This window comes from Electrona antarctica (genome assembly GCF_951216825.1).
Source record: "Electrona antarctica genome assembly, chromosome: 1".
Classification (NCBI taxonomy): domain Eukaryota; kingdom Metazoa; phylum Chordata; class Actinopteri; order Myctophiformes; family Myctophidae; genus Electrona; species Electrona antarctica.
The window spans coordinates 38630284-38656277 of NC_136806.1; the positions used below are offsets into that span (position 1 = coordinate 38630284).

At 42.6% G+C, this 25994-nt stretch overlaps 3 protein-coding genes and 1 pseudogene across 5 annotated transcripts; 3 read left to right on the forward strand and 1 right to left on the reverse strand.

The window, feature by feature from the left end:
• Positions 1-4107: 4107 nt before the first annotated feature.
• On the reverse strand, positions 4108-5956 carry LOC306920250 (V-type proton ATPase subunit H-like; annotated as a pseudogene). The gene is made up of 2 exons: positions 5581-5956; positions 4108-5207 (listed from the first exon to the last, which is right to left on the reverse strand). The product of its transcript is annotated as a V-type proton ATPase subunit H-like (transcript).
• A 1379-nt stretch (positions 5957-7335) lies between these two features.
• On the forward strand, positions 7336-8331 carry LOC306920257 (serine/threonine-protein kinase 35-like; the record flags this gene model as incomplete). Its single annotated transcript, XM_079496956.1, has 1 exon — positions 7336-8331. One exon carries the CDS (start codon positions 7336-7338, stop codon positions 8329-8331), a length of 996 nt encoding a protein of 331 aa, XP_079353082.1.
• A 6623-nt stretch (positions 8332-14954) lies between these two features.
• On the forward strand, positions 14955-15983 carry LOC306920936 (serine/threonine-protein kinase 35-like; the record flags this gene model as incomplete). Its single annotated transcript, XM_079497932.1, has 1 exon — positions 14955-15983. One exon carries the CDS (start codon positions 14955-14957, stop codon positions 15981-15983), a length of 1029 nt encoding a protein of 342 aa, XP_079354058.1.
• Positions 15984-17975: 1992 nt separating this feature from the next.
• LOC306922534 (E3 ubiquitin-protein ligase RNF4-like) lies at positions 17976-25339 on the forward strand. Of its 2 annotated transcripts, XM_079500208.1 has the most exons (8): positions 18000-18116; positions 18842-18873; positions 19213-19375; positions 20939-21018; positions 21813-21825; positions 22140-22224; positions 23161-23212; positions 23956-25339. In XM_079500208.1, exons 2-8 carry the CDS (start codon positions 18865-18867, stop codon positions 24103-24105), a joined length of 552 nt encoding a protein of 183 aa, XP_079356334.1. In that variant the 5' UTR covers positions 18000-18116; positions 18842-18864; the 3' UTR covers positions 24106-25339. The 2 variants fall into 2 exon arrangements, with proteins under 2 accessions (XP_079356335.1, XP_079356334.1); XM_079500209.1 differs by lacking the exon at positions 18842-18873 and having other exon boundaries at positions 17976-18116.
• The last annotated feature ends 655 nt before the right edge of the window (positions 25340-25994 follow it).

Genomic DNA, 25994 nt, shown 5'->3' on the forward strand with positions numbered 1-25994 from the left:
TTTATTATTTGTGTCTGGTGCTGATTATTATGTTCTTTCTTTTTTCTTCCATTTCCTCTCTTGACATTGTTTACATTTCCATCTCTCTTTTTATTTTATTTTTGGAATACAAAAGAAAAAAGGATGAGAACACACCCCCTCCACCCCCGACCACTGACTGCTGAGCATATGGGCGTGCTATCATGTTGACACCGTCATTGTAGTAACCATGTCTTATTGGTTTACGAGTGTGATCAAAATGTATGTTCTCACTGATCAATGTCATAAAAAATAGAAAACGATAAATGCCAAACTGGTTGATGCCTCTAGATGGCAGAAATAGACCTTTTTCAGTCATCCCAGATTCTCACAAAAGACAAGAAAAGTAGCACTACATTGGGTTTCCAATGTAATATAAAAAGAAACGGTGAAAACATTTACATATTTCCCCGAGTTTAAACGGAAGCCAAGTCTAAAAACTACAACTAGGTTTTTTTTTGTGAATTTATAACCTATCTCGTACTTCAAGGCCAGTCTTGAGCCATGTGGAACTCCATATTGGGACAAGACATCCCCTGCCAATGTCACATTCTCCCTCTTACACAGCCCTGGGTAGGTCACCCGGCCTGGTGGAGATAAGTCCTTCACTGAGCACCCTCTTACTAGTTTCTATATATTATTGAGACTGGGTGCCATTTTTATACCTGCCTTTTTTTTTATTTGCTTGGTGTTCACACACAAGAAATGGGGCAAACAACTGGATATTTCCCTAATAGTAGTCATTGATTTATCTAAAAAGTCTAAGTTTGTCCTTCTCTAAACAGAAATGTCAGAGCATAGATCAAGTTACAGAGCTGTTGCTCTGGGGCTGAGAGAGCCAATGTCTTTCTCAAGGATAGGATGGATATGTTGAATTAGGGCCGGGGGATTTTAACCTGAAACCTTGGGGTTATGAATTTGTTTGAACTAGCCAATTAGTATAAAATACATTCAAGGCCGTGATATATTGTGATTATACCACAGCTTCTGGCGTTTTAAACACCGTAGCCTTGGTATAGTCACATAGCCTTGTGTGTTATATTATTGCTTAATTTTAAACACAATAACATTCCATGACTTTAGTATGTGGCCCAGCATTTACTAACACACCGTCTCTGTGCCGCACCACATGCTGAATTAGAATAAAGACAAACTACTAAAGTACTTTGATGCAGCGTTTTGTTTTGTCATAGTTCACATCTCCCCGACAACACCCTTGCACCACCTGGTCAAATTTGAGTGATATCTTTATCGTTATGTTGAATGGTCACATTCGGTGTGTTTCAATGTACATATCTGGTAAATAATCAAGCAATACAGGTCACATTTTGACTTATGGCATAAGTCCTCTAGAGTTTTATGAAGTAGAGTTTTATACTTATGAATTTGAGTGTTGTGCTGTATTCCTTTAGACCCCAGACAGCTCTGTCTGAGATGACCATTTGCTCACATCTCTTATGTTTAATGTTAGTTACTGGAATGAACACAAGCCAAGTATTATACACAGTGAAGTCCTCGGAGTGAACCACATTCAACCTGGCGTCACTATTTGGGGCCTGTCATTAAAAGCGAAGGTATTCAAATATATTTTCCAAAAGGGATCTATCTGTCGACGTGTCATCTGAGTTTGTAGATCAGCTATTTTAGTCTTGTGACACTGGTGTGCAACAAAGTATAAATAGTTAAATTAACCGAGAGAGTGTAGATATATGTAACCAAATGGTTACATTTGTACACTCAAGATTTACAAATGGTTAAATGAACACTGAAGATTTTACTGTGTAATAATAATAATGTTGTTTGGTTAGGCAGCTTCTGGATCAGTGGCTGGTTCTCACACTCAGACTGTGAACATGCCAGGGTGTTTCAGAATTCAGTTACCTTCTGTTCTGTTGACATCATGACTCGTACTGAATATTTCTTTGTGGTTTGGGTTTTCTTTTTTCTTTTTCTTTTTTCTTTTCTTTTTTTTTTTTTACTTAAGTGGCATTTTTCTGGCATTTAAAATTTCACTGTGCTTTTGGCAAACGGTTTGACATTTTAAACTCGGATGGCAAAGCTGATGTTTTGTGGTGTCCTTTTTCATTAAAGTGTCTGGCGAGAAAGTCATTTAAAATTTGGAATTCAGCTGTAATCAGGACATTATTTTCCTACTCACTGTTCACACTATCTGTTTCTTTGTTTTTAATTGAAATGTACATGGTTTTATAGAAACAATGAAAGAATGTCATTTATCAAATGGTCAAATTGTTGATACTGTAGGTAATGTCCTTTAAAATTCAGACAGGTGAGACAGATTTGCTCAGTTGTTTCTGTAATTAGCCACAGTTTTGGGACGGAACATTTATTTTTATTTCTTGGCAAAATGAACAGTATCGTTAGTAAACAGACTGCCATGAGAAGAATGTACTGCCTTTTTGGATAGATTTGGGGAAAACGTCTTTTGTGTGTGCCCATTTTTATATATATTAGGTTATACAATTGCTGTGAAAAAGGCGTCTCGGTCCCTTATAGCAAACACTTTCAAGCACTACCATTTTACATTATATTATTGCTTGCTTGACATTGTTTTTGACATATGAGGAGATAGATGTAGCTTCTGTTGCATAGTTTTTGTATTAATCAATCATGTCTTTCATATTGCTATGTTTTGTGTTTGTGATGATAATGCCAATAGGTCTCATGACTTCTGACCCCCTGTCCTTAAGAGATGAAACAGATCTAATGATGCTCTTAAACTGAACAGAACTGTACTGTACTCCTTTATGTATTATAAGTAAAGTTTTACAATAGGCACGTCCTTTTCCTAGTCTATTGCCCATTTACTGACTTGTTACTTGTTGGAGGACTGCGGACGGCGAACCTCTGACCACGCTCATGTCACCATGACTCAATCATAACTATATAGAGGGTATTCCTGTCCACGCCCCCTATTTCCACTCTGAGGTATTTTCTCAGAGCGTCTGTCTGAGTGTTCCGGTTGTCATCTTTTTTTAGTGATTCTTGTTGTACTTGATCAGATGCATTTGTTTTACTGTGTCGTCAATCTCGTCATGGCATCAGCCACATACAAATAAGTCAGCTCCATATATGGGCACAAAAGGGGGCGTGCCCATATACTGATGACAACAGGGATCTCCTCCATATATGGGCATAAAAGGGACAAGGACTGACAGAGATCTCCATATGGGCATATCAGTCGGATCGGCGGTGTGAGGGCCGCCCCCACCTCTAGTGAAACCCTGGGCTACCAATTTTGGGCATGTGATCGTGATTACAGATTAACATAAAAACCATTAAATGTCTATTTTTAATAGCAAATCAAGCTCACAATGAGCACACGGTTGTGACCATAGGCTATTTTCAATATAATTTTGGAAGGTTTTGATTGTGATAGTGGTTTTCAGTGAAGCAATTATGCATGGTGTGTTCACATGCAGGTGGTATGAACAGCTCAATCAGTTAGACATAGGATCCCAAATGAAACTGGTACAAAAAAAGTGCAACAGTGACGAGTGAATAGTCTCAAGTCTCAACTCATTAGAAATTCATTTATTCAGTTATCCAAACCGCCAAACCACCTCAGACTTTCCCTTTCCCTTACAACGTTACCCTGGGATTGTCACCTGGGATCCCAAGGTAATCACAGGCCTGCCTGGAGATATACCGGTAATCCCACCGGCCTCTTCCCAGCTGGGCGTGCCTGGAAATCTCCCAAGGGAGGCATCTAGAAACCTGAAAACTGGCTCCTTATATTCAAACTGGGACATAGTCTGAATACTTCATGGATGTATTGAGCAGCGTCTTACCTCATCTATAAGGGAGATGCCAGCCCAGCCACACTGTGAGAAAGCCTGTTTCCTGCTTGTATTATCTGCGATCTTGTTCTTCTGTCATGTCACATTTCATGACTACTAGCCCAATGACTGTTGAGAATGATGCCTGTTGGACGCATGCCCCTCTGGTAAGCAATACCCATTGTATCCATCCCACTGTCAGAGAACTTAGCGCAGTAACCATAATCACACACACACACACACACACGTACAGTTTTATCATTAAAACAGCAATATGAATGATGCACATTGATTATCCACACATTGACACATCATACACAAGAGTTAAGTGTCTGGATACCACGGCCTGGGGTTGTTGCTGCTGATCAGTAGACCAGTTTTCCCAGATATTCCCAGTTGTGGAATCATGAGTTTCTGCACAGCCAGCAGGGCATTGTAGCGGACCAGCTGATCCTCATGGTACATGTGGTTCATCAGCAGTTGCTTTCCGCCCAGCTGCTCAATCATTCGTTTGCCACGTGGATAGTGTCGCACGTACTCTCCAATGTCGTGGGCTGCCACTGCGATGACCTGTGGGTCATCCGACACCTCTAACAACCTGGTTAAGACCTTGAGGAGCTCATAGTTGTTCTTGTTCAGACGGACGGCATTCTCACTCCAGAACTTCTCAGATTTGTGCACGGGGCTCCATTTCAGGCAGCTAGACTTGAGCTCAAAGCTGTACTCATCAAAGGAGGTGAGGTCTTGCATGCTCTGTTCAAGACGCTCCAGCAGGAACTTGATGTTGTCTCTGATGTCTTTGTCATCGTACTTCTGCTGGTTGATGATCTCCAACTGCTTCAGCACGTTGCGCTGGACCATGGCCAGGGCATACTCCTGGCACGTCTCCTTCTCTGCAGACATCTCCAGGAGGTTGCGGAAGGTGGCCAGAGTGATGCGAGTGACCTTCTCCTTAACAGGGTCCTGGAATATGCCGGACAAGGCAGGCACAACGTTGTAGAGTCGCAGCTGCTCACAGATTTGGGGGCTGAAGGCCAGGAGCCAAATGCAGAAGATCAGCTGGTACTGAAGCTGGAAGTCACACTTGTTGCTTAGAACAGTAGTAAGGCAGATTAAGCCATCAGCCTCCACCCAGACAAAGCGATACTCGTTAACCCTGAGCATCAGCTGGAGGCACCCGGCCACACAGTGGATATACTGAGAGCTTTCACTGGGGGAAACAGTCCCTGTTCCAGTGCTCATTTCTTGGCGTGTACCATGTAGGTTTTGTGAGCTGAGTTGAGTCTTGATCCAATTGAAGTAGTAGTTGAGGTCACTTCCTTCCATCAGGTTGCTTCCCCAGGTGGCCAGTTTGGCTGTGATCCTTGCGGCCATGTGACAAGTGAATAGGTCCTGGCTGTGATCCTTGCGGCCATGTGGACAGTGAATAGGTCCTGGCTGTGATCCTTGCGGCCATGTGGACAGTGAATAGGTCCTGGCTGTGATCCTTGCGGCCATGTGGACAGTGAATAGGTCCATGTGGACAGTGAATAGGTCCATGTGGACAGTGAATAGGTCCATGTGGACAGTGAATAGGTCCTGGCTGTGATCCTTGCGGCCATGTGGACAGTGAATAGGTCCATGTGGACAGTGAATAGGTCCATGTGGACAGTGAATAGGTCCATGTGGACAGTGAATAGGTCCTGGCTGTGATCCTTGCGGCCATGTGGACAGTGAATAGGTCCATGTGGACAGTGAATAGGTCCATGTGGACAGTGAATAGGTCCTGGCGACTCAGCATTGGAAGAAAGTAGGACCATGCAGTGTTCTTAGTCTTCTTGGCATAGTCAATAAAGATGTTCACCCTCAGTTTCTTCTCCTGCTGCAAAGTGTCATCAATCAGAGTCAGGATGTACTGGACCGTGTGCTCCTTGGAGATTTGAACCATCAGGTTCAGAAACGTCTTTGCATACTGATGTCCTTATTGGTCAGAATGGCCTGTTTCTCCTCAGAGTGAGCCCCCACAAACTTCTTAACAAACTCACAGTCCTCTGAACCTGGAGGTAGGATTGCCAGTTGACCTGATTGGCTTGAACCTCAGCTGTCTTAGCAGCAATGATGTTCGTGGGAACTGCAGCATTCACAGACCCACAGATATCCATCTTTGAATGTGTGAACTAACTGATAGGTCACACCACCCACCTCCCAGTCATTGGACCGGAACGTTCACAGTTACTTTTATTGTCCTTAGGGAAATGTATTGGTGTTCCACAGCTCCCTAATTGGGAAAGACTGCGCGTATCGTTCCTAGCATTGCCCAAGTTAATGTGCAGTAGGTTGAGGACAGTTGATGATGTCAGTCATCTATGATGCAGCTCTGTGATGTCATTACTGTGATGTCAGGCATGTCCATATATGGACATATGCTCAGTAGTTCAAGGCGAGTTTATGATGTCAGTCACCTGATGTCAGCACTGCGATGGCTGTACTGTGACTTCAGTACCACTAGAGCGGTGCCCGTGTTGTGATGTCAGAACAGGCCAGATCCATATATGGAGATATAGGGGTGATCAGGTCCAGAGCCCGGGCAGAGGGTTTTGTGCTGGTTCTGGACAACCGGAAATGCATGCCTCAACCAGTTATTATTAATGTGTCCCTTTTATGCCCATATATGGAGTTCTTTGTCAAGCATGCCAAATGAGGCGTTTGTGCTGGTTCTGGACAACCGGAAATGCAGAATACCTGTTCCACCCACCTTTTATGCCCATATATGGAGATTTCTGTATGTTTCTCTCCTACAGCTTTTCCCCACAAAATGTCCGCAACACAAACATTAAATGCCGAAAATTTACGTCATCTTGTCCCCACAAATGTCCGCCAAATATGACGTAGATTTGTGGCAACAGGCATTCTGATTGGCCGGTGTGAGATGATGATGTACGATGATAAGAGCGCCTCTCACTTCACCCGGGTATGATTTTTCCTATGGAGTTCTGTGTCAGGTATGTCCAAATATGGAGTGGTGTGATGTCAGAACAGGCCAGCTTATGGAGTTCTGTGTCAGGCATGCCCAAATATGGAGTGTTGTGATGTCAGAACAGGCCAGCTCCATACAGTATATGGACAACTATGGGCATAATAATTACCATGGCAACATTGCATGCACATCCACCTCACCAGGGTTGACACCTATTTGATGTCACTCTACATGATATAAAGCTGAATGACTTGTTATGTTAATATTCTGATCGTGTGGCAGGTTTGGTATTTTGGCACAATTCAAAAGATAGTCTAACATACAGAATATATTTTCAAGGTTGGCCAATTACCCTCACCTTATTTTTTTAAGAATTTTGAAATCACAGCGAGATACCTCACGTTCACTACAAACTAAACTTTGAAGTCAGCAAGTTCAAACAAACTAGTTTCAGTAATGGATATTTGCAATGGGAGGAGGCCGAGAAAGATGAGAAGCTTTCTCGGCCCCTATCCTATTCGATCCAAAAGGGACATAATTCGCCTCAGGAGGCGGGACGTGGACATGCCGCGTTTGCTGTGTGAAGTTGGCAGGGGAAACTATGGGGTTGTTTACGAAGCCATCACCCGAAGAACCAGGGTAGCAGTTAAAAAGGTCCAGTGCAACACCCCTGAAAATATCAAGATGGCCCTGGCCGAGTTCTGCGTCATGGCGAGCCTGGGAAAGAAACACAAAAATGTGGTCCAGCTTAAGGAATGTGTGTTACAAAAGAATGACATGGCCGAGAAGATGAGTCATGGGAATAAAACTACCAAGCTTTACCAAACTGTACTCAACAGTGAGACATGCCACCTATGGTTTGTCATGGAGTTCTGTGAGGGCGGGAACCTCAACCAGTATATCTTGTCACAGCGGCCAAATACCCGCACCAACAAAAGCTTAATGCGCCAACTGACGAGCGCTGTGGCTTTCCTACACAAGAACAACATTGTCCATCGTGACCTCAAGCCAGACAACATCCTAATTTCACAGAAGTCCGGCTCACCGATCCTCAAGGTAGCTGACTTTGGCCTCAGCAAAATCTGCACAGGTCTCAGTTCAGGCTGCAGAGACGGCAACAAGTGCACAGTGCCAGGTGGCAAAAGAGTTGCAGTCAACAACAAGAATGCTGTTGATGTCAACAACTACTGGCTGTCGTCTGTCTGTGGCTCAAACTTCTACATGGCACCCGAGGTGTGGAAGGGCCACTACACAGCAAAGGCCGACATCTTTTCCCTGGGCATCATCATCTGGGCTATGATTGACCGCACCACATTCATTGACCCAGAGTCCAACCGTGAACTCCTTGGCACCTACATACGGCAAGGCACTGAAATTGTGCCCGTCGGGAAGGCACTGTTTGAGAACCCCAATAGAGTTATTCATATCCCTCAGAAGACCAGGAGCATGTCACAGGGACTGCGGAAGCTTCTTCAGGACATGCTGGCTGTCAACCCCCAGGAAAGGCCTGATGCCTTCCAGCTGAAGGTGCGGATGGACGAGGTAACTTGTGAACTATAATGACCACCAAGCTCCACCCCTCCCCTCTTCCCGTCCAGTCAGGCCCGGATTAACAATGGAAACAATGGAAATAAAGGGCCACTTCACCCCTTTTGCAACCAGATCTTATTTTAAAACACTAGCTGGGGTTCCTGTGGTGTGTTACATTGAAATTGGTGACCTATGAATACGGTTTAGACGGAAGCAACAGCTGTATCATTTTAAATAGTCTCACACAGGGCCTTGCAAGATGCGGGCTGTGGCGCTTAAAGGGCCACTTCACCCCTTTTGCAACCAGATCTTATTTAAATGTTGTTTGGGAGACAAGAAACACTTTCCTGGGGTTTTTATGTGAGTAATATGTGTTTTTAGATATTTCAGAATTTCAAAGTGTCCATGGGCTCCATGATGTCATGGACACCGCTCACTTATTTCCTGGACTACATGTTGTCTCAGTAAGACAGCCCTCCCCCTACCACAAGGAGCAGTGGACCAAAGCATTATGGGAATTGTAGTCCAGGAAGGAAGTGAGCCCAGTGTCCATGACATCATGGAGCCCATGGACACTGAAATACTCAAATATCTAAAAACACATATTACCCACATAAAAACCCCAGGAAAGTGTTGCAAGATGGCTCTCAGAAGCCATTTTGTCTCCCAAACATCATTAAAATAACATCTGGTTGCAAAAGGGGTGAAGTGGCCCTTTAAGCGCCACAGCCTGCATCTTGCAAGGCCCTGTGTGAAACTATTTAAAATTATACAGCTGTTGCTTCCGTCTAAACCGTATTCATAGGTCACCAACTTCAATGTAACACACCACAGGAACCCCAGCTAGTGTTTTTGGTCGTCCAACAGTTTCTCAACCACTCGGTGGGAGCAGAGCCATCTAATAGAAGAGTTACGATATAGAGAGGGCAGAAACAGAGTGCTCGAGTGCTGTTCATGCAGCCTGAACTGAGCCAAGCTAGTTGGAAATACATTGTTTTCAACGAGGGCGGCGCAAACAAGAGCTATTTTAACCATGTGTGCAACATGACAACTGTTTTAAAGTATTGTACAGTAACAACTAAAGTCTCTTTAATGTTTATGTTGTACTATTACTACAAAACAATTTAAAATAAGGGATTTAAGATCATTAAAGCTGGGCTGTTGCCTGAGTCCAATGCATTTATGCCTACTTCCGGTCCAGGACTTGGCCCAGTTGGTTGTCCCCACGCTCAATGCGTAGTCTATGTAGGAGAGCCGCCATTGGACTGGCCCCATGAAGTGAACGCAGTTTGCGGAACTCTGTCTATATCTAAGGCTCTGGGTGGGAGGAGACTCAAACATAGCAGATCCAGTTGGGAGCAGCAGCGATTGTGCTGGTGGTGGCCTTGTACACGGCCGTGCGCTGAACGCACGTGCGTTCATTATAAAGTGTCGTTCTTGATTGTGTTACACAGGCGCGAATCACATGCATATACGTGGGCCCTTTTCATTTGGTGTAGTGCCACGGCCCTATAGGAGGGGTTGATCCGTCACTGCGTCCAGTACAGCATTTTGGTTTAGTTTACACTACAGTGACAGTGACTTTGAGGAGCTATGCCGAGCTTTCCTGGTTTGTGTGATTACAAACATTGGCTTGTGATTGGCTGATCACCCCATAGCGATTGGCTGAGCAGATTTACATATTGAAGATAAAAGTGAGGGTGGAGGAAAAGTGAAGACAGAAAAGGGAGGACACAAATTGTGATTGGCCGAATGACATTTGTGATGAATTGATTGTCTGAGCACGGAATGTGATGTATGATGATGATGTATGATATAGAAAAGAAAAAGAAATGTGCACTCCTCTGAATGCAGATCTCCACCAGGCTGGGTTGCCTACCCAGGGCCGCGTCAGATGCCTTCGTAACATATAGGCCCCGGACACAATTTTGTGAATCTAATTACAGGCAAACGATGGAGTATGAAAACCTTGTTTGACCGTCATTGTCACATGACATGACACACAAGAGCATTTGTGCCTGCATTTGGGAAACATCATGTGTGTGCAACAGTCATTTGTGGTGCCCTCTATCTCTATGTGTGTAAGTAGAATTGTGGTTGGCTCTGTGTTTAGATGCCCCAGCTCTGTGTTTAGATGCCCCAGCTCATTGGCTCTGTGTTTAGATGCCCCAGCTCAATCTGTGCAAAGGATTTGGGGCAGATCGCAAACTTTGGGAGTCAGTAGTCAAATCTGACTGATGGGCCTATGTTTTAATCATATGACTCCAGGGATAAGACAAAATCTTTAGGGCTAGTAAAATGTGTGTTTTGAAGAAAATGCAGTCAGGCACAAATGATATATGACATGTGGAGTTGCATCATGGTCCAAGGAATCCAGGGCAAAACGAAATGTATTACCTACACGGTTCAAGAGTTATAAGTGGGTTGTTATAGCTCCAACATGACTTTGACTTTTCTCAAAATTCATTGCACTCCCCCCCAAAATGTTTGTGGTTTGCCTTTTTCCCCCTAATGGTTGTTGTGCAACAGTTTGATTACTCTAGTCTTCATTTTGGTGTAATGACGTTGAAAATTAGATTTTTCCATCCAAACTCCCACCATGTTATTGAATTTGTAGTGGTGTGTTGTGTTTCATACAGTGGTTCACTTGAAGGAACCCCAAATAGCCATGACCTTTGGCTGCGAATAAAAACAAAATAGTGAAAATAGCCGATCAAGATCACAATTCACAACACATCACTATGGTGTGAGCCTGGAGATATACAAGATAAAAATCACACCTGTGTGAAGTGAGGGGCGCTCTTATCATCGTACATCATCATGTAAATTAGACACTTTGCCTATTTGCTCACACTATACGGTATGTAAAATTGTCCTTTCATTGTCAATGGGAATTGTGTATGACAGAAATAGCCGATTTGCTCAGACACATCTAATCTAACTATAATTCACTCAATGTCTGAATGAATGAATGTCTGAAACACTGTCGTAGCTCCTCACTGGTTGCACCAATTGCTCCGACTTTTCACACCATAATATTACGGAGGTCTTAACGAAGCCCTTGTTTCAATTTAACTAATTATTGATTAATAATTAATTTATTAGTGAATTAAAATTTCCCATCGACGATGGGAAAATGAGAAAACTCACATTAAGTCATTTTCTCTCAGAAGCCATCTGAGCTACAGTTACAACACTTGGAGGGGAGGTTAGAGTAATGTAATCAATTATTACATCAGTCGGCCTCATGGTGGCGCTATACATTTCTCCTTATAACTCGGTCTTAAAATAAAAAAATCTCTTTCCCTGGATTCCTTGGGTCATGACGCATCTCCCCATATAGGCCCCGCCTATAGAATAGATTTTCCGCCATTTTGACTTTTCTTCAAAACACGTTTTGCTCACACACCTACAGCTTTTGTGCAAATGTCACAAAGTAAATATGATCTCTCGACCTATCCGATTAAAACACCATAGGCAGGATTTTGATAGTCCATATCGTTCGGCCGTAATCGGCTTTCGAAGTTAGTGGGATGTTTTACAAAAAATGCCACAAATCACAAACAGAATGTAAGTAAAAAAAAACATGGTAATACATCAAAACATAAAAATAGTCATCGTGAATCCTACGTAAGCTTAACGGGTCTTGCAGGTCCATGTGTTTGGTTATACATACCAACAGTCCTACAGTCATGAGTCCAATACCCTATACCCGACTGTGGCTCAAGAGGGGCGACTGTGGCTCAAGAGGTAGAGCAGGTCGTCCAATGATCCATGGGTCGGCGGTTCGAATCCCGGCTCCTCCTGGCTACATGTCGAAGTGTCCTTGGGCAAGACACTGAACCCCAAATTGCTCCCGATGTGCTGGTTGGTACCTTGCATGGCTTCCGCCGCAATCAGTGTATGAATGTGTGTGTGAATGGGTGAATGTAATGCACAATCTATGTAAAGCGCCTTGGATAAAGGCGCTATATAAATGCACCATTTACCCAAAACCCTAACCTTAACCCTAACCACACGCTGACGGCAAAGTGATATTTAACCCGCCACGGGTTAGTTTTAACCCGCAGCACATGTCGGGAGCCACGGGTGATTTTAAACCCGCAGCATAGGTTAGTTTAACCCGCAACACATGTCGGGAGCCACGGGTGATTTTAAACCCGCAGCATAGGTTAGTTTTAACCCGCAACACATGTCGGGAGCCACGGGTGATTTTAAAACCCGCAGCACGGGTTACTTTGTAGGACTGTTGGTATGTCTAACCAACACCCCACGGGCAAGTGCCTCTGACAGCAGACTGATTACACCTCAAAATACATAGGCCTGCAGTATATCAATAATAGGATCTATTACATCGCTGTACCCACACTGTACACAATTTGGTGTTCATATATTTGAATGGGTAAGGACTACTGACATAAATTCTCCATTCATTGTCAATGGGAATTCAATCTTTGTGTATGCCAAAAATACCGATTTGCTCAGACATATATGACGTAAATTGTGTAAGACGAACATCTACACTAATAGCTGAATATAGGAGGGGCTAGCGCCCCTCAATAAATATAAGTTTAGTTTATCACGGTAAAACAGGCAGACATGTATACACATTTATTTTGCCATTGACTTCAATGCCACATGACGCCACAGGGTGGACACTGGACATACCTACACACAAAGCCACATGTTGGGCCGGTTAGCACTGCTCAAAAATAAGAAAATTATAGAAAGATGATAGATGATAGAAACAAAATGTAAGTACGGGTAGAACACTGTTCTACCTTTTGTTGTGGCAGTCCGATGTCATGAACCCTCACAGTAGTAGAGGAGTCACCACCCTTTCTAAAAACGTTTTAAGTTGACCTGATTAAACCAAATATCCAGTGCATGCAAACGTATTGGATCTATTATCTTCACTAGCTTAGAATGCAAAGAATCTCTGAATGATGTCATAGATTGGCCATAAAGTATAATGTACTAAGTAGTCTGACTAATTTGCACAATAGTTTTTCTTATAGCACTTAATTATTACTTAATTACATTACAATTTAGGCATTTGGCAGACGCTCTTAATCGAGAGCAATTGACAATAAGCAAGGTAAACATGAGGTAATGCATCAAATGCATATATAAGTTATAGAATCATAGGTAAACCAAGAAAAAAATCACACTCATGTGAAGTAAGGGGGGGCACTCTTATCATCATACATCATCACAATCTGTGCATGGTCAGCCAATCAAATCATCACACTCCGTGGTACAAATGCATAAAACTGTGCATAGGGGCCCCTCAAAAAAATAAATCACACCCAGTGTGAAGTCAGCGGTGCCTACCTAGGTGTTGAAGGCGGTGGTGCAGGACAGGTATGGCCTATATAGGAGCAGTTCTGAGAACAAATGTCATCTTGGATGTCATTATGGACCTATTTCGTACTGAAATAGACTAATAGACACAGACTCGTGCTGCTACACACACATGCATACTCAAGTGTTAGAGCAGCTTAGCCTCACATATCCAGCCTTCATCTGCGTTCGCAATGCATATTGCCCAAGGCAGATTAAGTCTGGCCACTATATCAATTGTGGGAGGACTTCACGGCCGAAGTGGTGACGAGCCAACCAGATTCGTCTGGAGCCAGGCTATAACCAACCAGGGCCCAGTATGTGAATATGGGGCGGGACATTGAGATTGAAAAAAATCTATTGCTGAGAGGGACGAGACTATATCCACGCAGTGATATTAGTATCGCTATGCGAGGCTAGGAGCAGCTAGCACTGCTCAAAAATCTATCTACCTCAATCTATCTAAATTAAATCTGAACTTTAAAGTTGCATAAGCCTGCAGCAACACAAACGTGATTCAAAGCTTGCATGGCCAATCCATGAAGCCGATGGGTAGGCCAATCAGGTAAGGTGATGACTACAGTACATCCCCTCCCCCCTACACACAGAGAGAGAGAGAGAGAGAGAGAGACCGACAGATACAGACATTCATGGATTGTTGGTTCTGCACACTGGTTGTCCGACAGAATTCTCACTCGGCACAACACATCCCAAGCGGTCATCGGTGACAAACATAACACACATGACATAGATCCCGTGACCTAATATATTTAAAGATGTATATTACCCCCATGACTAGCGTTGACATATTTGGGCGAGGCCGATGGCGTCACGCTACACCACAAATGATATAGGCTCACAAACCTCTCCATTTCTTATTGTGCGACAGGTACGACAGAATTGTATTCTGCAGGCTATGCAGTGAACATGCACTTTTTTCAAACATTTGACCAACACGGTGGAGAGATCTCATGTTCAGGAAGGGCAAACTAAACACCAGGAGTTCAAACTATTCCGTTAGAATGAAAGTAGTTAAAGCTAAGAAAAACACCTCAACACACAAAAATGACAAAAAAGACATGAACACTTGCAATCGGAGGAGACGAAAGATGGGAAGGGTGCTATTGAAAGTCAATGAAGTCTTATCCTATCCTATCCGATCGATTATTCATGCCAATAGGTTGAACAAGCTAAACTCGGAGGCCGAATTGAAGCAGGCGGTGGAAAACGGCAGTGCGGATGTCCCCATGAAAGAAGACCCTGTCACCATTACGTTCCTTAAAAACAAACTGTTGGAACACACCATTGTTATGGCGCCACGTTACAATTTGTTACGCGAATTTGGCAGGGGAAACTATGGGGTTGTTTACGAAGCTATCACCCGACAAACCGGGGCACGGGTAGCTGTTAAAAAGGTCCAGTGTGACACTCCCGAAAAGGTCGAGCTGGCCCTAGCTGAGTTCTGGGCGATGGCGAGTCTGCGCCAAAAACACGAAAATGTGGTCCAACTTGAGGAATGTGTGTTACAAAGGAATGACATGGCCGAGAAGATGAGTCATGGGAATAAAAATTCCAAACTGTACCGGCGGCTGGTGGAGACCTCACTCAAAGGTGAGCGCATCCTGGGTTACCTGGAGGAGCCATGCTACCTGTGGTTCGTCATGGAGTTCTGTGAGGGCGGGGACCTCAACCAGTATATCTTGTCACGGCAGCCCAGTCCCCACACCAACAAAAGCTTCATGCGTCAACTGGCGAGTGCCGTGGCTTTCTTACACAAGAACAACATAGTTCACCGTGACCTCAAACCAGACAACATCCTCATTTCACAGAGGTCTGGCTCACCGGTCCTCAAGCTAGCCGACTTTGGCCTCAGTAAGGTCTGCAAAAATAACATGTGTGCAGTGACAGGCGGAGGACAGGTTAGAGCCAATAACAGGAGGACTACTGTTGACGTCAGCAACTTTTGGCTGTCGTCGGCCTGTGGCTCAGACTCCTACATGGCACCCGAGGTGTGGGGGGGCCACTACACGGCAAAGGCCGACATCTTTGCCCTGGGCATCATCATCTGGGCTATGCTTGAGCGGATCACATTCATTGATCCAGACTCCAAGCGTGAACTTCTTGGCACGCACATACAGCAGGGTATGGAAATTGTGCCGGTTGGCAAGGCATTACTGGAGAACCCCAAGATGGTTCTCCGCATCCCTCAGAAGAGCGGGAGCTCCATGTCGGAGGGAGTGCGGAAGCTTCTCCAGGACATGCTGGCTGTCAACCCTGAGAAGCGTCCAGACGCCTTCCTGCTGGAGTTGCGGATAGACATAGTGACATGTGATGCATGATGACCATCTTCCCCTTTCAAACCACCCCATCAGAGAAGGGACTTTTGTGTTTGCAAAATAATCATCAATATGACGCCAGAAGCACACCGTTAGTAGACCCCTTGTTTGTGTTTGTTTATTGATTTGTTAAAACTTTGATTTGATTTAGTTCCTCTTGCTCAGTCTTTACATTAGACTCAGAGCGTTCCCATGTGCCTATATGCTGAATTCTAACAGGACAGGCAGGGGCTGTCAGAATTCAGCAAATAGTATTTTCGTTCTTTCTTGATCCAAAGAGTTGCAGCATATTCATGATGGCAGCAAAGAGCAGAGAGAACAAGGAAAGTTTCTTCTGAATTGGAAGTTGCAAATCTGTGGCCACAGGGATATGGTTTTGCAACTGTGATCAAAATGTAAGCCTACTTTATTTATTCTATATGTGTTTTTACGTTCATGTTTTGTGTGCTTTTTTTCTTTTTTTTGCCCAGCGAGGCATCTAGGGGGCTAACCATCTTGTATGTGTGTCTGTTCCGGCTAATCTCGCAGGCCAGTGAAGTCGAGAGTGGACTAATCATGATCAGCATCACGTATATAGAGGGTATGCGCATGCTTATAAAGTGAATGGCACATCGAGTGGCAAAGCAACAGGCAAAGTGAGTTTAATATTGTATGGGCTGTCAAGGCCAGAAAGTAGCTTTTTGCCACTCGGTAGGCGTTCCTGCATAACTTCCAGTTTTGATGATGATGTCACGCGCATACCCTCTATTGTGTCTGGTGCCAGACTGCCAGTTGCCAGTAGGCCAAGGAAGTAATCTCTAGATATTTTTCATATAATCTCAGATCCATGTGTGTAGGACTATGTGTGTAGCGTTAGTCCGCTATATTAGCCCCCTGTGACATCATGTGGGATCAGACATCATCATCAAATACTTAAAAAGGGAGTGCCACAATTTTTGTATTTTTCCAGTTTTTCATGTGTCTGTGGTATATTAACTTTGTATTTAGGGTTTCTTCCTGGAGGCTGAACCCTTGACAGTCAAACGGGCCAATGAAATAAACAGTAATATAGTGACACCACACTATCAGCCCCTCCCCTAACCCCTCACCCTTTATCATACATACAACTACAGCTGTGGGTGCGGCTTCAGTTCAGGTGGATCATCACCACCCACCAGGCAAACCAGGCATACTTAATGAACTGGTGGGCATGCCCACATAAAAACAACATTTTAACAAATACTGTAATACTGTTTTGAAAAAATTATACCTCCTTATATAACAATGAGACCTGATGATCATGTTTTAGGGTGGAAAAAAATCACGGCACTCCATCTTTAATAGTGAGGCACTGCTCATTTCACACTGGGGTAATTATTGAGCGGTGCTATAACTGCTCCAATGTGTGCCTTTGTGTGTAGGTCCCCTGTTACGTCATGTTTTTGACATCATTGGACATCATCATCATGATAAAAGGCACCACTCACTTCACACAAGTGTGATTTTTATTTTCATCTGAAATTTGCCTTTTTTTGAGGGGCGCTAGCCCCTCCTATAGCCTATTAATGTTTGTTTTTAGTTCAATGTTTGTTTTGTAAACGCCACCATTGACAATGAAGGGAAAATTTACGTCATAATGTGCCTCATTACGTCATATTGTCTCTTTATTGTTAATGGCGTGGTGTTAGTTCTATCAGAAGAAACCAAAGAAAAACACTTATCATTCCTGAAATGAAAATGCCCTTGAACAAGGCATCAACCACTACGACAGGGCCTGGCTGGAAACAAGTTCTTGAGCTTAGCCCAGATACCCTGGGTAAATATAGATTTAATTTCATTTCATTTCATTTCCGTTATAATATAATTCAAATCTCTTATCTCAGTCTCTATTGCATTATTTTGGGGCCCACTCGAGAACCACTGGTGTAAGACAGTCTGTCAAAAATGCTTGTTGTAAGTTCACATAACTCACATCCACAAGAGTTTAATTTTGATGTTTGTCCACCTGCTGCCTTGCCGGTTGCCGCAAAAAAAGAAAGAAGCTCGCGGGAAGAACAGCAGCCGGAAGTACACACGGACAGTCAGACACCATAGAAGAAGTGTGTGTGTGCGTGCGCTGCTTTAGTCTACCTCAAGCTCAAACACAATCTGACGGCGGTAGGTTATGTTTTCATTTGAATTTATTTGAAAAGGTTAATATCTATACGTTGTATAAATATGTATATTTGTTGTATTTCTTCTCGTGGAATGAACGCCAACTGGTGTTGATTCAATGTATTAATGTGGGAAACAGAACTACTTCTAATCCTGGCCAGAATGGCCACCGTTTAGCATGTTGTGTTATGTTAATATTTTAACTATCATTTGTTAGATATTTGTGTTGAGGGAGGAAACTCTGTGTTTAATTGTTAGCTGCTGCTCGGTGTGTTTAATTGTTACCTGCTGTTCATGTTTGTCAAAGGACCTAAACTAAGCTAAGCTAACGACCGGTGACCCGGTCATGCTTAGCAATAAGTGCTAGTTGGTTAGCATTAACTAAATATAACATTTTTTAGAATTTTGTCTAGAGTGACTTGGAACTGTGTGAGATCGGAATAAACAGAGTACGCATGAACTCTGGTAAACAAACTACAATAAGGTAACAGTCGCATGAGTAGAGTTGCGGAGAAAACAAGCTAGGATACCAGATAAAAAAATTAACGCCTCAATTCAACATGCTATCTAAAATACAATTTAAGTGATTCATGAGAAAAATAAAATGTTAGAACAATAATACACTGGCATGCTGCATATACACAACAAGGAAGTAATCCACAGTTTTACTAATATGAAATATCAGACTAGACTTTATTTTATTTTGTTTTCTCTCGTCTCTATCCAAGCTGTCGAGCAACAGGACGGAACCATGAGCAGTGTAAGTTAATTAGTTTGAATACTTTAATAACAGTTTGCAAAAAAGAACACGAGTACAGTTTAATACAAATGCAATGCTAAAAGGATTGAACCCAAGAAAGCACCTTATGGCATTGGGGTCCTGTTTATTCAATTCATTGAAACATTTAATGACAGACAAATATACAATTTATACAAATGCATAATATAGAGCAGTATCATTAGGCTATGCTAGATGTGCGTGTGTGTGTGTGTTTGCACATGTGATACCAATTTCAGCCTGTGTGTGTGCGCCGTGTGTGTGTGTGTGTGTGTGTGTGTGTGTGTGTGTGTGTTTTGTTTTGTTTTCTTTTTACTTCAGGGTCTGAGGAAGAGAAAGACCACGACTCAATCCAAGGGAAACAAGAAGACAAGCAGGATGGATGATGCTAGCTCTGCTAGTAGTGACGCTAGCCCCACTAACTCCAACACAGACGCATCAGAAGCCAACGATGCTGCAGACGTGTTGGACAGCAGCATGAACAGTAAGTGTTTGTTATAGGGCCATACAGTATTAAGTGAGTGACAATGCAGGGCGAGCTGTCCATAGCACATTAAGATTTTAAGACTTATTACCTGAGTACGATTCTAAAAACAATATTTTTAACGGTTTTCTGGAAAAAAACCTATTTCACAAAACCACAAACCCCCATCTGAACGGGTTTTGCTCCAGAGACCTCCATAAGCAAATATTTCATTAAAGGAACTACAACATGCATTTTTAAACTTTTTTTTTTTTTTTAACTTTGTTTTTATTTCAGTTTAGGCAACTTCACAGAATTAAAAGCATACATTTTTCTTACAACTGCTTTTTTTTCTTTTTTTACACAACCTCAGCTGTTTCATACCTTCACAAAATATATATATATATTATACACTCATACACACAAACAACTTCACATACATTTACAAGTATTCACCATAAAACAAGGAAATAAGTAGCGAGACAAAAACAACAGAGCGTCGACCACAATGGGAAGTGAACAAAACCGAGAACGGACATGACTGGAGACAGAGGAAAGAGTATGAGCACATCAGAAGGTCTGGGGAGAAGTGTATTCAGTGAGTCGTTACTCGGGATTCCGAAACCTGCTACCTCATTAGTAGAGGCAGTACAGGACTCCATCTTTTACTAAATATGTTTGGTTGAAGCCTCAGGGCATAAGTAATTTGTTCCATCTGGTAAATGTCCCATACTTTTTCCACCCACATACTGTATGTTGGTGGGGCTGGTTTTAGCCATTTAATTGTAATGCATTTGATGGCCGCTGTAAGCAGCACATGCAATAAATATATTTTGGCTCTACCCTCCAGACCTTCCGGCAACATTCCTAACAACATTACTATGGGATCCTCTGGAATGTTTTGACCGAAAACTTTTAATGCTTCAGATACCTCTCTCCAGAATGGTCTCAATTTGGGGCATGTCCAGAATATATGAGCATGATTCCCAATATGTGCTCCACAGTCCCTCCAGCATCTATTCGAGTGATTTGGACCCATTTTGGCCACTATTTGAGGCGTCCTGAAAAATCTAGATATTACTTTCCATTTAAATTCTCTCCATGTATTCGAGTTGGTTACCAGGTGTTTAAACTGTTTTTAATATTAAAAACAGTTTTATTGTTTATGTCCCTCAAACGTATTTCTAATGGTTTTCTAAAGGCTTAAATCACCACTCTAATAACCATTCCATGAGATTTCTCTCTGGCTTCTGAAGCCGTTTTAGATGCAGTACCACAATGTCCTGAAGTGGTGGGGTGGCATAGCTCTTCAAGGATTTACACAAAATATTCAAGATTTTTCAGAAATAGCAGATATTCAAGCTCTAGTGGGCTATGTATGAGCTTGTATATCTGCTATTTTCCAATAGCCAAAGAAAAAAAAATTACACAGATGCTTTCAATAATGGATGAGTTGGACATGACTCTACTGCTGTTCCTGCTGCTATTGGTATTACTAGTACTATTGGCATTACTACTACGGCTATTAGTATTACTACTACTGCCATCTGTATTACTACTAAAATGATCAATGCACGTGTGTAGGTGTCGGCGATGTAGTAGATTTGACCTGCGAGGGATCTGACCCAGCTGTTGTTGACCTGACCAACAATGACTCTATAGTGGTGAGATACACAACACACACACTCACTCTGTCTCTCTTGACGCACCATGGACATGCACAAAGTGCTGACCCACCCTATACGTGAACAACGCGGCCGCTTAGGGAGTTGCCAGGGCCCCCCGCAGACTGCCGTCCAAACTAATACATGTATCTGTTTACTGTTATTTTTACCAGCTGCTTCGTAGAAGTTGCAGGTTAGTGTTTACCTGGGAAACTTGCGACCGGTAGACGGACACCGCTAGTCTTTCTGCTGAGTGTTGCCAAGTCTGCTTATTTCCAGCCTAATGTGGATTAATTCACAGTTGTTTGCTTGGTTTGGTTTTTGGAGGCTGCTTAGCTTATTTCTGTCACGACAGTTGCCACCACTGGCAACAACCCATAACATCCCATCGTCTGCACGGCATGGCTAGTCGAGCAGTTCTGATTGGCTGCCACGTCTCCCGCCATGTTTCCTCAGAATTGTTTAGGGTCACTCATTTGAGCATAACAGCGGAGCGCAGCTAAAAAGTGGCATAACGTCAGCAGCAGACCCACAGATAATAATAATGCAGCTGGTAATTAATTGATTTAATCAATTTGGGCTTGTTTTCTACTGAATTGAACTGATAGGCGACAAGCGAGCACTATCATCAGTTGCTTTGGGAGCCAGTGAAGAATGTTGTCATTTGTTTGTGTCGGGGAAATTCTTATTAAAGAATTCAGTCTTAATTATATTTGAATGTTACAGGTTTTAAAAGTAACCTTTCTGGAAAACCGCTTTTCTGACTTGATGTCTTTCTCTCTCTGTCTGTCCAGGTGGTTGATGAACGTAAGTGTTATTTTTATTCAACTGCATTCTAGATTTCTACTAATTTCAGATCCTAGAATAGATCAACAATATTATAATCAACCAACCAGAGTTATGGAGTACAAGGACCAGGTCCTAGATCAGTGTTATTAATACAGCCTAGTAAATGAGTACAATGATCTCAGATTTCAGTTCATATTCTAAAAGCAACTCAGATGAGGTAGCATCTGAAGAATAGGAGGAGAAGAGGAATTTATATATTTTTATGGTCCTTTATTTTCTCTTCCATCTTACTTAACCTCTCTCTCTTCCTATCTCCTCATGTTCTCTGTCAGGTTCTCTCAACAAGAGTCCGGAGAGTTACGTGGTCAGCAGTGATGAAGATGACAGAACAAATGAAGAACAAAACAGTAGAACCAGGTATTGGACAGTCCTAAAGGTTGAACGGGCTACTGGAAGAGTGGGAACCTTAATATTAAATCGGCTACTTTTTCCAAAATATATAAAAATAGTAAAAAAAAGATAATAATAAAGGAATACCGGTTCGGGACTCAAACACGCATTGGAGCCTAGGTGCTCTGACCACTAGGGCCAGTGGTCCGGGCCACAATTATAGAGTGCCGAAGTCCTGATGTCACTCGCTAATCCTTTGGTTCCAAGGGGTTCGCAGACGTTTTTCTCTATGTACAATAACATGGGGTCATCTTAAAATCGTCTCATGTAAGCATTGTAGTACAAAAATAAACAAACCGTCTTGGCGATATTGTCAGGGACGTATGTGTATCATTTACGACAGTGAGTCATATTTGATAGTCTGTTTCTAGCGAAAATGGTACTGCTCCTGATTTAGTAACATTAGCGTTTTCATATCCATATGAGTGAAATGGACGGGATGATTTGTTTATTTTTCAAACGGTTATATGAACCGATCTAAAACCCCCTTATGGGGATTACAATGCAAATAAAAAAGTGCATGAACCCGTGGACTTTGCGCCCTCTACCGACTTCGGTGCTCTATTGGGGACCAATTGTACAAAAAAGTTATCAGGGATGTGCTGCTTTTAATAGACATACATTGTTCAGGTTAATTTGGCGGTATAATTAGTTAATAGACATGGCAAGTGTAAGCTATAATCAGAATTAATTTACTGGTTGATCTCTGTTAATGCAATTTAATTCAAAAGGTAACATCTGAAATGGAAAAGGACATTATGAATAGTAAGGATGACAGTGGACTGATCGTGGAGGGAGGAAGTGTTGCAGCCAATGAATTTCTGTCATTCAAACAGAGAAATTCATTGGCTAAACATTTCCTCCCTCCCTTACACATTCTTATGTTTTATGTTCTGTTTCCAGGGCGACGCCTGGAACCGTCAGCTGTCCTGTGTGTATGGATGCCTACGCAGAGGTAGAAACCAATTTTATAATTTTATTTAAATTGCTTGTCAATATTTAGATATTTTATATTCATGTGTGTCTCCTATATAAACCCTTGAACTTCCAACTCCATAATTGTACAATATTTATTTTACTGTTTATTTGTTGGACATGTTAGAGTTAGACAAACTTCACTGGCAGAATCTCCTTTTGCTTGAGTGTTAAAGTGATAAAAGTGTGACTTTGAGACATGTTTCACCATGCAAAACATGTATGTATAATATATGAAACAAGTGTGTCCTGTCAGACCACCACAATGTGGCCATATGTTGTGTTAACCAAATTATGCCAGACCCACGATTTCTCGGGATTCGTGCTTGCAACCTCCTTTGCCAAAGCGATCTGAAGCATTTTAGGGCTCAGAAAGGACCATGTTTAGAGCCTGATAATACATTCATTTGAGGTCATGCTATGCATAATAGTTAATCACTTCCGGGTTGGCCGGATGAGTGCTCTTCTTTGCTTATGTTGCGCATTTCTCTGGCACTAGCCTCACGTTACCGCCTATGGTAACGGGAGGGAATGTGTCAATATGAATATTTCTGTTTGATTGTAGATAGCGGTAGGTTAGTCGTGTCTACTTGCTGTCGTCTAATATTGTGTATTAATATGAATAATTCTATTTACCAGATTATAAAGGGTGGTAACTAAGCTAGTATTGTCTACTCGGTGTCATCCTATAGTCTGTATTAATATGAATTCTTTCATTTACAGATCGTAGACAGCGGTAGGCTAGTGGTTTCTACTCGCTGTGGTCATGTGTTCTGCAGTCAGTGTCTCAGGGATGCGCTGCATCACTCTCACAGCTGTCCTACCTGCCGCAAGAAACTCACACCTCGACAATACCACCCCATTTACATCTGAGCACTACACGGTGTGTGTGTGTGTGTGTGCACGCATGCATACGTGCCTGTTTGTGTTAGATTTTAAAGGACATTTGAGAGGGGCGTCTGTTGGCGCAGGGGTCGAGTTTCTGCCCACCACTGTGTAGATGGGGTTTGAATCCTCGACGATGAAGCTGGCTTGGCTTTCCAATGATTCATTTTCCCATAGATTTGTTTGATTGTCTCTGAACGAATTTGAACCGGAAATTCTCACGTTTCCGGTTCGAATCTGTTGCAGAGCCAATCAAACGAAGCTATGGGAAAATGTACCAGAACCGATAATGTCACCTTCTGGAACCCCGGGACAGCAGTTATGCACAGAGGATATTGGCTGTATTCATGGGTGGGTGGGGAGGGCAATCTCTATTGTTGCATTAGCGACTCCTACAGGTTGGTCACTGGATCACATCTTCAACAGGGACTGGAACTGGGAAGGATGGCGTGTTCGTCTGCATGCGTTACATCCTCCCGGTGAAATAACTGTCCTGTGAAAATAATTTTGGCTGCTGGTGTCACATGTATCAGCCAAGATGCATGTGGTCGATCACACCATCTGCAAGACCAAACTGTAGGGTTCGATGGAGACGGGGACTATATGGGGGAATAATGGCATGTTAAATGACCAAATTGGGAGAAAATAAAAAATGCTAAACTAACTTAGTCAATTTCATCTGTGGCTGGTAAATCTGTACTTGCCACTTTGGACTGCTGTTAGATTAGAGAATGTTATACATGACTGATATTGTATTTATATTTAATTTATTGTATCCGCAGCTATTTTATTTCCACTCTTTTTGTTTTGTTTTTCTAATTGGTTTTATTCTCCTACCAGTCTACTGGATGTCTTTTTTTTATTAACCACTTTAACCCTTAAGTAAACTGGACCGAGCTCTACGTTTTTCCCATTAACGCCAAATTTCTTCAGCAAAAATAGCCAATCTACAACCTCACAAGGTGTGGGCTTGTAGATCGGCTATTTTTGGCTAACGTCTCCCCCCCCCCCCCCCCCTCCTGAATTTGGATGCTTAGTGGAGATCCCCCCCCTCCCCCGAATATGGATGCTTGAGTTCAAGTGGTTAAAATAATTGTACTTGTTTTAGAGTAAATTTAATAAAGATTGTGTATCTTGAACTTTAGTCATTTACCTTGCGTTTTTAAGCTCACCAGATTGTTGGTTGAAACCTGAATAAACTGTTGACCATGGGAGCAAGTTATTTTACTCTTTGTGATTTTCTTTATAACATCCTTGATCTGTTAGATTGTTTGTTAGATATCGGTGTAAAGATTTGCCAAGTTCTGAAGCTGTCTTAAGTACTGTACTTAAAATGTACCTCAAAATTGTACTTTTTGCAAACTTCTGCTACATCTCAGAAGCAAATATTTTACTCCCATTCCAACATTTTCCATCAGTCACATCACGTGACATCATCAGGGATGGAGTGGAGATCCCTGATGTCATCAATATTAAGCCCATAATGGAGATCCCTGATGTCAATATTGGCCAGCAACTCTACATCTGACCTCAAACCCTTAGATCTCCATATATGGAGCTGACCTGTTCTGACATTCCATATGTTGATCTGACCTCATCAAACCCTGTACACTCAAGACACGCTCCATATATGGCCAGTACAGAATTCATTCCATTATGTTGATCTCCCCCCCCCCCCCCCCCCCCCCCCATGCCAAAGAGCCAGCGCTTGCCCAGCAGTCTGCTGCTACCCAGGCGGATGTGTGGTACTTTGTGTGTATTACTACACTGTGTAGTAATAATGTGTATGTCATGCTTGCAGACATGTGACACTGTTTTATTGGTGTTACTGAAGGTCTGCTGACTTGTGAACAGTATAGGCTTGCTAGCTGCTGTTT

Coding starts and splice junctions, on each gene's coding strand:
- LOC306922534 (XM_079500208.1), top strand. Junction 19,376..20,938: donor GTTGGACAGCAGCATGAACA/GTAAGTGTTTGT, acceptor GCACGTGTGTAG/GTGTCGGCGATGTAGTAGAT. Junction 23,213..23,955: donor GTATGGATGCCTACGCAGAG/GTAGAAACCAAT, acceptor TTTCATTTACAG/ATCGTAGACAGCGGTAGGCT.